The sequence below is a fragment of the Rhizophagus irregularis genome, chromosome 15, assembly GCF_026210795.1.
Source record: "Rhizophagus irregularis chromosome 15, complete sequence".
Lineage (NCBI taxonomy): Eukaryota > Fungi > Glomeromycota > Glomeromycetes > Glomerales > Glomeraceae > Rhizophagus > Rhizophagus irregularis.
Window position 1 is genome coordinate 2,191,282 of NC_089443.1, and position 12,876 is coordinate 2,204,157.

Genomic DNA, 12,876 nt, shown 5'->3' on the forward strand with positions numbered 1-12,876 from the left:
TAATAATATCATTAAAATTAAAAAATTTAAATATAATTGTCATGACAAAATATTGAATAACTTAACGTATATGTGTGCTAGACGAATGAATTTATATTCATTAGAAAGAGGTAATCAAGAGCTATCCATAAACCAAATATCATATGAATTGGATCACAAGTTGCTGAATAATTACGTTCAATATATTTATTTTTAACCTTTGACTTTGATCGTTAATATCTTCACATCTAGTAATTCGATTTGAATAATCTTTTTTCGTTCAGGTAGAGTAGATTCTGGGCTTTCATATGAATATAAATATATGTGTTTAGCATACATGTACGCCGAGATATTAACGATTTTGTTAATTGAATAAAACTCTGACACAAAAATTTTTAAAATTATAATTCTTACCAAAAGATGATCTTTACAGGTATTATTGGGCTCTTTTTACTTTACTTAACAAGTTTTTATTTGCCATTTCTGTTTTAAATTGAATAAATTAATAAAATCAATTTTAAAAAGTAATTAACAAGTAGAATAAAATTAGTATAGTAAAAAACAAAAAAAAACATCTCAAAAACTCTAAATCATAACTCACATTTTTATTTTGTATATATTTTTACTAAAAAAAAGAAGGAAATAAGGTTAAAAATAAATGAAAAAAGATTTTTCTTATTAATAAAAATTATTAATATTTGTTTTCTTACTTACTGATTAAAAAAAACGCCTATAAACTTTTCTAAGTCACCTAACAAAAATCTGATTGAAAAGTGATTGAAAAGTGATTGAAAAAGAAAGTAGTTGCCATTGTTATTTTTGAATAAACGTTAAAAAATTTTTTTTTTATTTTTTGATAGATTTAGATCATCTGATTATGTAACACATACAATTTAAGCTTGTGAAACATAATTCTTGTTAAAATATGCAAATCTTTATGTTTGGCTAATTTCATGAATTGGCAGATATAAGCAGTATTAAGAAAAATTCGCAAGAATTTTCCTTGATACTGCTTAATTTTAAAATTAAAGCCTTAATACTAAATTAGTTAAATTAGAATTAAGCACAATAAGCAGTATTAAGAAAAATTCGCAAGAATTTTCCTTGATACTGCTTAATTTTTAAATTAAAGCCTTAATACTAAATTAGTTAAATTAGAATTAAGCAGTATTAAGAGAAATTCGCAAGAATTTTCCTTGATACTGCTTAATTTTTAAATTAAAACCTTAATACTAAATTAGTTAAATTAGAATTAAGCAGTATTAAGAAAAATTCGCAAGAATTTTCCTTGATACTGCTTAATTTTTAAATTAAAACCTTAATACTAAATTAGTTAAATTAGAATTAAGTAGTATTAAGAAAAATTCATGAGAATTTTCCTTAATACTGCTTAATTTTTAAATTATAATTTATAAAAATGATTTATAATTAAGTTTTGAATTTAGTATTATCAATCGGACTTTGAACTTAAAAATTAAACAGTATTAACAAAAATTCTTGTGAATTTTTTAATAATTGTGATTTTACATCAGTGAGTTTTTGGGTAGTACATATTAGCAGATACTAGTATTGTTTGATGCTTTAAAGTGTAGAAAAACTTACTCTATCACACGTCAAATAAATAAAAATTGGCTGATTTTAGCTATATTTGTCCGATTTGTGACTTTTTACAGCCGTATTACTAATTCTTAACCATATTTTTCAGTTTTTTCACTATACAAAAAAATTGTATATACATTATGAAATATATATTTTTATAAAAAATTATATTGTAATATTGAATTAAAATTTAAAAAATATTTTATTAAGCAATATTAAATAAAAAACTAATCTTAAATAATTAAATTTTAAACAAAATACATTAAGAATATAAATTTACTTGTAATTTAATGTAATACGCACAATTATAAAAAATTAATAACTCCACAAATATTAACTGTGCCTTCATTAAAATAAATATTCAAGTAGATTCTAAGCTGCTGAACAATTTTTAATTAATAAAAGAAGTCGATTTACTTTGGCTAAAGTGCTTAAAATACGCTCTGAAGTAACAAAATGGAAAAAATAAAATTCGTAAATGAGTACCGTTGTGAAAATCGTGAATAACTCATCAAGTATTAACTGTACCTTCGTAAAAATTAATATTCAAGTAGTTTTTGACCTGCTGAACAACTTTCAATTAATAAAAGTAGTCGATTTACTTTGACTAAAGTGCTCAAAATACGCTCTGAAGTGACAAAACGGAAAAAAATAAAATTCGTAAATGAGTACTGTTGTGAAAATCGTGAATAACTCATCAAGTATTAACTGTACCTTCGTAAAAATTAATATCCAAGTAGATTTTGACATGCTAAACAACTTTCAATTAATAAAAGAAGTCGATTTACTTTGACTAAAGTGCTCAAAATACGCTCTGAAGTGACAAAACGGAAAAAAATAAAATTCGTAAATGAGTACCATTGTGAAAATTGTGAATAAGTCATCAAGTATTAACTGTACCTTCGTAAAAATTAATATTCAAGTAGATTTTGACATGCTAAACAACTTTCAATTAATAAAAGAAGTCGATTTACTTTGACTAAAGTGCTCAAAATACGCTCTGAAGTGACAAAACGGAAAAAAAATAAAATTCGTAAATGAGTACCATTGTGAAAATCGTGAATAACTCATCAAGTATTAACTGTACCTTCGTGAAAATTAATATTCAAGTAGATTTTGACATGCTAAACAACATTCAATTAATATAAGAAGTTGGTTTACTTTGGATAAAGTGCTCAAAATACGCTCTGAAGTGACAAAATAAAAAAATAAAAGTCGTGAATGAGTACTGTTGTGAAAATTGTAAATAACTCATCAAGTATTAACTGTACCTTCGTGAAAATTAATATCCAAGTAGATTTTAACCTGCCGAACAACTTACAATTAATATAAGAAGTTGATTTACTTTGGCTAAAGATCTCAAAATACGCTCTGAAGGTAAAAAAATTTGTAACTTAATACTACTGTATAATATAAAAAATGTAAATAATTCCAAAAATATTAACTGTACTTTTATGATCTTAACAGTTTTAAACTTACTAAACTACTTTTAATTAAAAGAATAAAATTTACTTCAGCCAAAATGCTCAAACCATACTTTGAAATATATGTAAAAAAAATACAATATTTGTTTATATTTTAAATTATGAGTTATTTAATTTAAATGTATTTATATTTAAGAAAAAAAATATTTTAATTCTATTTTATAAAGTATTTAAAAAGTATTTTAGTAAAGTTTTTAAGGCAAAAAAATAATTATAACTGAAATAAAAAAAAAAAATCTAAGTTAATAAATAAATATTAAACTGTAATACATAATCACATGTTATATATTAAAATCGAAAAATCCTATTACAAATAACCAAAAATCGGCAATTTCATGTTAAAAATCAGAAATATTATATTAAAATCAAAAATATTTATTAAAATCGGAAATATTATATTAAAATTGCCAAAAAATCAGACAGCCATATTAAAAAGGGCAAAAATCTGATTTTTATTTATTTGACCTGTGTATATCTGTAGAAAATACATTATAAACGTATGAATTTTAATATACTGTAGAATAATACGTATACCGTATCCTTTATTTACAATATTTTTGTGAACCGTATACAAAATACTGATATACAGTAGAAATGATATACGTTATAGACGTATGAATTTAATATACCGTATCACACAGTATGTTTACCGTATACTTTATTGTATTTTTTACTAAGCACATTTTGCGAACAGTATACATTATACTGATATGCCGTATGTAAAAATGCAAACTGTATCAAAAATACGTATATACAGTATAAAAACCGTATACATATTTTTTATAGGGAAGCATTTAAACTTTACAGTTATATCTTGTCTTTTTTAACGAACTGTTTCCAATAGTTCGTTTGTTGTCTTTTTTTAGGCGGCCACTTTAATACAATTCATGTGATCTAAGAAAAGTTCACTCGAACTTTTCTTAAAATAATATAACATACAATTCATGTGATCCAAGAAAAGTTCGCTCGAACTTTTCTTAATAACTGGATTTTTGCAAATTTAAATAATAAGTTTCGCAAAAGTTGTGTTGCAAAACTTAATATATTTTTTTAAACATTTCTAATTAAAAATATATTATAGGTTTCAAGCGAACATGAAAATATTAAAGAAACGTGTTAATGTTTCTTTGATTTATTAGGACGCTGGACTTTTGGACTCAGAGAACCATTAAACAATAAAGGTATAGATAACGGTTTTGGAAGTAACAATGGAAAGAGTTTGTGAATAACCTAGTAAAGAAACGTACTAATGTTTCTTTTTTTCTTTATTATTGTAGAAACGGCCTTAAAGACCTCGAGTAAGTGGCAATAAAGGGAGTTTGCGAAATTAAACTAGTAAAGAAAACATTTTAATGTTTCTTTTTTACGACTTTAGAAACAATTTTTTTTAATAATATGTATATACTTTACAATTAAATTTTACATGTTGTAACATTAATTTTAAAATAATTTTATTAGAAATCTTTTAAATGATTTAAATGAATAATTTCTTTAATATACAAGATTGTAATAAAAAGTGTAAATACAATTTTATAAAGGTTTTATATAAACACTATAGCGAAAATATGCTGAAGTTTAGTAAATTTAGTTACGGCAATTTCTACATATCGAATTTCGGCATTTTGGCATTTTGACACATTTTAATTCGACATTGCCCTTCTGAGTTTCAGCAGGCAAATGGCAACTTTTATGTGCTGTATAGTAGATAAATTTAGCATTCATACATGCATTTTCAGTTTTACAGCTGATCTGATAATAAACATGTGCTGTACAGTAGATAAATTTAGCATTCATACATGCATTTTCGGTTTACAGCTGATCTGAGATAAAATGGATATATAACTGATAATAAACAAAAAATAGATCTTTATCATCTTTACAAACCACGACGAACTTACAACGAGCTATGGATGTTTGTAGTCAAAACTACACTAAAATGCGACTAGTGCTTTGGTACATTGTTAACCCTAACCCTTTTCTACTAACCTTTATTTTGTAGTTTTCATGGTTTTATTGCCACAGTTTACCTATAAACCGGTTGCCATGCTTAAGCATTGATAGCATCTAAGTTAGTTGATGAAGCCAAAGTTTAGATTTCGATCTTTTCTAAGGTGGATTCATAAGTAGTAGAATGGTTTCTATTCTTTATTTTTTCATCTTCATTACACACATACATATACATACACCACTCCTTTTTTTAATTTTGTTCTTTATTAATAAAGAAACCAATTACAAACAAAAACAATTGTGCAACAATCAAATCCTTTGATCAAGATCAAAATGGCACGTGTCATTTTAGATTAAACATTGGTTATGGGAAAGTGAGTTGTGACATATCTTGCGCCATATCAACATGATTGTTCATCAGGAAATTATATAGTGCGAAAAGTTGCGCAAGTTTACACATCATAATATTTCGTAAGCTTCCAGACCCGCCGCAAGTTTGCGTAAGCGTAATATTTCGTAACTTTTTAAAATATTTCGAAATATTACGATATGCAAAGCTTCGTAATTTTACGATTTGTAATATTCCGTAATTTTGCGGTTCGCAATATTTCGTAATTTTACATAATATTTCGTAAGTTTTCAGACCCGCCGCAAGTTTGCGTAAGCGTAATATTTTGTAACTTTTTAAAATATTTCGAAATATTACTGTATGCAAGGCTTCGTAATTTTACGATTCGTAATATTCCGTAATTTTACTGCGTAATACTTCGCAACTTTTTAAAATATTTCGAAATTCTATGATGCGTAATGTTCCATAATTTGACGATTCGTAATATTCTGTGATTTTACACAACTTAATATTTCGTAATATTTCAAAATATTTCGATAAATAATACTTCATTTTCTGTACTATAAGTTTATATAATGTATGTTTTATTAGATATAATCATAAAAAATTACAAGTATTTATTAATATATACAGAATACATAAAAGTAAAAAGAGAAAGAGTAGAGTAACAATATTATTAGACGTAAAAAGAAGAGAAACAGCTATAGTAACGTTAGTATTAGATATAAAGATAAAAGAAATATTGTTATTATTGTTAGTATTAAGGTAAAAAGAGTTAAAGAAACAGTAAAAGGAGTAAAAGAAACATGGATATTATCGTTAGTATTAAAGTACAAGTAAAAAGAAATAAAGGAAACGTAGATAGTATTGTTAGTATTACGACATAAAGTAACAAAGAGGTAAAAAAAAACGCGTTAATATTAAAATAATTAGTATTAATAAATAAATATTTCTATACCTGCAAAGTAATTGAACAAAAGAATAAAGAAATAAAGAGAAAGGAAAAAATAAACATGTTGTTAGTATTGTTAGTATCGTTAGTATTAAAGTACAAGTAAAAAGGAATAAAGGAAACATGGATATTATTGTTAGTATTACGATACAAAATAACAAAGAGGTAAAAAAAAATGAAAATAATTAGTATTAATAAACAAATATTTCTATACCTGCAAAGCAATAAATTATGAAATATATGTAAATATATTGTATATAATTAAAGAAATAATAGAAAGAAGAGACAAAAAAATTAAAAATATTGAACAAAAGAATAAAGAAATAAGAAACAAAAATAAATAAGACAAAAACGCGTGCATGATTAAATGATTAAATGATTAAATCACATGCAAGGATCAGCCTAATTTGATTGGCCAGAAAATACGATATCGTAAAATTACGGAAATCCGCATTTTAAAAAATCACAGAAATTGTATATGCACAATTACTAAATATTATCCCCTCGTGATAAATTAAAAATTATCAACACAAATTCAACACAAATTTAACAAATTTAACGAAATTTGGCCAAAATTAACAAATTTTTACCAGAATTATCAACACAAATTGAACACAAATTGAACACAAATTTCAGCCACGATTTATTTATGTCACACCCGTGTTGTTAAGAATTAATAACCATTTTATTTATTAAAACTATATTAATTATGGTAAAAAAAATGCTATTACGTGTGATATATATAAAAAATAATATTTATTTTTTATGCAACCCATAATTCTCTAATAAACTATTTACATACCGACCTTCCTCCTCCGTGTTATAAGAGTCAATAGAAAGTATATCATCGTCAGCTATGCCATCATTGGCCGCACCATCGTTCGGCCGTACCATCGTTGGCCGCATCATCGTTAGCCGCACCATCGTTAGGTCTACCATCGTTAGTCACATCATCATCAGCCGCACCTGCTCTATCGTCAGCTGCTCTATCACCACCATCGTCTACATCATTACCATCATGAGAATCATCGTCCGAATGTGTAAATTTATCCCTATTTTCCAACTTTTGCTAAAAATCAATAAATAAATAAATAAACTGTAATTCAAATAATTCACATTTTGCAAATTGTAAATTAAAAACTTACTAAGTTGTTGATTATCTTCGACTTCATTATACTTTCGCTCATTTGAATGTTTTGATTATTAGGATTTAAGTACGTTTCACATATGCTAATCGCATACGCTATTTGTGTTTTTGAGGGATTTTTATTTTCTTTTCGCAACTTATCAATTATCAGCGACATATATGTCGTAGGTTGCCCATCTTTAACCTTTTTAAATAGGTTGTTGTAACATCTTTTCACCTCCGCCTTACTCTTCCATTCCTGAATCTTTGACGGACTAGCCTGAGTGTTAATAGACGGTAATTTATGCCCAGTCGCTTCGAAAACAGAATACATAACGTCTTTAACTCTAGACGTGAACGTCCCTCGTATGCTTCTATGTTGTTGTACTAACTATTAAAAAAAAATGTTAGTATGAAATTTAATAAAATTCATAATTGCTTTAACTTACAGTCGGGGCAATTTTTTTTTCGAAAAAAATAATCCATTGATTTTTTTTGAACTGGCGCATAAATTCCGGATTTTCGTCTTTTAAATATTTTTCGGTAGCGAGTTTGTACTTCGTCTTGCGAAGGATAAACAAAATTTTCAAATAAAATTTTCGACACCTTCTTAACGAGCTCCTAATCAAACGAGGTTAGCATTTCAGGTTTACATTAAATAATATTCATCTTTATTACCTTTACATACTCCGGATCTATTGTATTATTATTATTTTTGTTATTATCGTTGAGCTTTTTTTCTATGCTCGAGAGACGGGTTTCGAGATTTTTTTGTCCGGTGATAAGAACTTCAAGCTTAGAAATTATCTGCGAATTGGTTCTTAATAGTTTTTCTATTGTTTTTTTATTAACTTTAACAATAAAATATAATTTAACTATATATTATATAATTTCTTTTATAAAGAATATGATACATATTATGTCATATATACCATCAACACTATCATCGGATATTCTCACTCGCTTCTCAGCTTCGCTACCCTCAGTACTACGTTTTGAAAATCTTTCATTATCGTCAATTCTTCGTTTCTCGCCACGCTTTGTAGCCATTATGATAATAAATTTGAAACGAAAATATGAGAAAAAGGAGGAAATATATGAGAAAAAAGAGGAAATATATGAGAAAAAAGAGGAAATATATGAGAAAAAGGTGAACTAGAAAATTCGAAAAGGATGAGGAAAAAGGGGGAAATACATGAATCAGAAATTCAGAAAAAGGAGGCAAGCTGTCATAAGGTAATTTCCGCCATTCTATACTAAAAAAGAAAAAAAACTTGCGAAATATTGCGAAAAATGGATGAACTAATGCGAAATATTACGAAAAATGAATGTACTAATGCAAAAATTTTGCATCGTGATATTACGAAAAAATATTGTAACACTTTCATAAGAGAACTTTAAAAAAAAACTCTCGTAAAAGCACATAGTACAATCGAAATATTAATCAAATCCAATTTATAAAAAAATAACATGTTACACATGTTGGGGCTTTTATGCATGGAAAAAAAAAGTTGCAGCCAGTGAACTCATTTGGCTGATCAGATTGATAGTGCTTATAACCTGATTATCGCATAAATTTGTGGCTGATCATCCGTCCATTATTGTAAAAGTGATTTGCCGTGTTAAGCCAATAAATTTGCGGCTGATTATCAGATGATTAGCCGATTGAATAAGCCATCCGAATTCTTACAGCCCGTTACAGCAAATTCAAAATATGCGAAACACTCAGCACTTTTGCTGTCAGATTCACTTGGCAGGTTGCCGGCAAATTGAAATAGTAAATAAAATAATAAACAATATTTATATGGTACATCATAGACTTGTTACATTTATTTTTAGATTTGCCAACCCACGAACTCGGCAAGTTCCCGACAGCAAAATTGCTGAGTGTTTCGCATATTTTAAATTTTGCTATAATGCGTAAAATTGCGAATGATTCCGCGATATTAGCCACCAGATTCTTACAGCCAGTTCCATTCATTAATGCGTAAATTTGCGTAGTCGTGTCTATTCAAATAACTCAATCAATTGTAATCCATTCAATTAATTCATTAAATTTTTACAATGAATTTGCAATATAATTTTATTAGCACATATAATCTCATATAAATTAAATAGTGAATTGATACTTTTCATCAAATTTGACGCGTTAATTTAGTAACATGAGTTTCAAATGCCCCCTTTGTATGCGAATATTCAGTCAACGCTTTGCATATACTCAACACGCCCAAAAATGCTTAAAAAATGTAGAAGTAGAAGTAGAAGATGATGATGATAATAATGATAGTGAAAAATATAGCAGTGAAATGGATACAAGAAGTAATCTAAGTAGTGAATATGAAAATGATAAAGTTGAGGTAATTATGTTATTCCAGATTATTCTTTTTAAAGAAAAAGCTCAAATTATATTAACTCATTTTGGTTTATAATTTTAGGTGAATGATGATAATAATGTACAAAATATGTCATTTGACAGTATTGGAAGTGCAATATCAGAGATGAGCCTTGAAGATAGTAACTTTGAAAATATATTAGATTCATCTGAAGAGCCTGAAATTTTTGAAGAACCCAAAAATCTCAATACCAAAACTTGCACAGAATTTCCTAATGATGCTTATAAAGATCTAATGTTATTAGTAACGAAATATAAAATAAACAATAAAGGTGGTAATGAAATAATACGTTTTTTTAATAAACATTCAAATCTTACAGAATCACCATTACCAAAAAATATCGAACAGGGACGAGCATTTATGAATAATATGAAGTTTTCTAATTTAGAATTTAGTAAAGTTCTTATAACAAAACATAAAGATAAAGATTATTTTCTTTATTATCAAAACTTAATACAGTGCATCAAAAATATCTTAACTGTTCCCGACATAACACAAAATTTTGCGCTATCTTACGAAAACTATGAGGTAAATAGTAAATATTAGTTAATTCAATAATTTAAATAATATTTATTTTAATTTATTTATATTATTTTATAGTATAATAGAGAAAGTATTTACAGTGAACAAAACACTGGAAAATGGTGGAAAACTACGCAAGAATCCTTACCTACTGGTTCCAAATTATTATCAATTATTTTATATTCAGATGCAACAACTACAGATACATTAGGAAAAAGTCAATTGCATCCAATATATATTACATTAGGTAATATCCCAATATGGCGTCGTAATAAACAGGATGCAAAGCAACTTTTGGGATATTTACCAATTTTAGAAGCTGCAAATAAAGATCTGGTTCGTGATACCTTTCATAAATCTTTACGTCATTTACTAGAACCTATTATTTTATTAAAAGATGGTATAGACCTTTTTATAAATAATGAAAATACCTGGTTTTATCCTAGAGTTTCAACTATTATTGCAGATTGGCCGGAGGCCGCAAGTTTTTGTTTAGTTTATAAATCCTCCAATTCAAATTTTCCATGTCACTCCTGTTTAGTTAAAAGGGAAAATCTTGCAAATATAGACTTATCGGTTAACGATGTAATACTAAGAACTCATGATGAAATGCGTAAACATTTTGAAAATGATACACAAAGATCTGTTTGCATAGAATCTGTACATAATTTTTTTTGGGATTTACCGTAAGTATGCAAAAGTAGAAATAATTATAATAACATATATATCTATTAATTATAAATATTTATATTATCAAGGAATATAAATATCTACTTGGCTACTGTTCCTGACAGAATGCATCATTTAGATTTAGGTTTATTTCGTTATCAAATTATCTTCATGTGCGATATCTTAAAATTGCAACATGTTAATGGTAATAAATTAGTTGAAGAAGTAGATCGCCGTCTAGCAGCAATCCCACGTTTTCCCGCCATTAAAATTTTTTCCAATGGACTGCAGTCAATTGCAAGATTAACTGCTAATGAATATCGAAGTTTGATGAAAGTCATGATATTTGTTATTGATAATTTATATGATGAAAATAACAATGAAGTAGATAATTTTGTAAATAATGATGATCTTACGAAATTGTACGAATATTGGAATGAAATGTATATTTTAAGTAGATATGAAGAATTTAGTGAAAGTGACTTGGAGAAATTTAATGTATGTATTAAAATTTTAGTAAAATTGAAAATTTAAATTAAATAAATTAAATTAACATTTAAGTTTTAGAATGCAATACATAGATGGGCCCGGATGTTTGTCAAGGCTTTTAAATTTGTTTCTCCTTCCAATTTGAAGTTACCTAAATTGCATTCATGGGTTTATCATATTATTGACTCAATACGATCTTATGGCGCAATAAATGGCTATACTACAGAAACTTACGAAAGTCTTCACAAATATTTCGTTAAAATACCCTACCGAATTAGCAATAAAAAAGATGTCGAACCTCAGATTTTACGAACTGTAAGTATTTGAAAATTTTATTTATTGTATATATTTATTATATAACTTAAGATGGAAATTAAATTAATAGATAAAACGTCAAGCAATATCTATTAGAATGTCTCAACATTCAGTGAATCCGGCAAAAACACCTCGCACTTGTAAATTTTCTGCAAGACTCTTTGAATTCTCTTTACAAGATGCAAATACATTTTTTAATGAAAAAAAAGATTCCGTAGACAATAAAATGCAGACTGGTTTTGCTAGATTTATAAGTTGTCTGGATTCATATCTAGATTTACTTGATGGTTTCACAATTATTGGTGAAACCCGAATAAACATATACAAATCGGTAACACTGGAAAATGGTGCCATAATGCGTGCCACAAACAGGTATCATAATAAAGTATGGTTTAGCGACATAGCTATTTCAATGGATTTTGAAGAATCAAATGATTATATATCAGACAAAGGACTTTGTTATGGACAGGTATTTTTCCAATTTATGTAATAATTTATTATAAAAGTATTAATAAATATTTATTATTTATAGGCCTTATTGTTAGCAGAAGTATTAACAGACCCACCGCTAAATCTCGCATTAATTCAATGGTACGATTTTAAATCTAAAAGGAACCCATATTTATATGGATGTCCTCACTTAAAATTGATAGAATTATATAACTTTGTAGCTATGGAGTCTATACATGGTGTCGTTCACATAGTACCCCGATTTGATAAACAAAATGAATATTTCGTAAATAAATATATTTTTTAGTCACTTGATATAGGAGTTTTGATTTATTTTAATAAAATTATATCCTTAAAAGAATTTATGGTCACGTTTTCCATATCATAAATAAAATGCAGATTTATTTATTTAATTATTAACAACACGGGCGTGACATAAATAAATCGTGACTGAAATTTGTGTTCAATTTGTGTTGATAATTCTGGTAAAAAATTTGTTAATTTTGGCCAAATTTCGTTAAATTTGTTAAATTTGTGTTGAGTTTGTGTTGAATTTGTGTTGCGTAATTTTTTATTTATCACAAGGGGATGATATTTAGTAA

The 12,876-nt window shown here is 26.8% G+C and overlaps 1 protein-coding gene across 1 annotated transcript; it reads right to left on the reverse strand.

The window, feature by feature from the left end:
* Positions 1-7,172: 7,172 nt before the first annotated feature.
* OCT59_007200 (uncharacterized protein) lies at positions 7,173-8,486 on the reverse strand (the record flags this gene model as incomplete). The annotated part of the gene is made up of 5 exons (XM_066147070.1): positions 7,173-7,379; positions 7,456-7,827; positions 7,886-8,057; positions 8,125-8,287; positions 8,369-8,486. 5 exons carry the CDS (start codon positions 8,484-8,486, stop codon positions 7,173-7,175), a joined length of 1,032 nt encoding a protein of 343 aa, XP_065998543.1.
* Between the last annotated feature and the right edge of the window lie 4,390 nt (positions 8,487-12,876).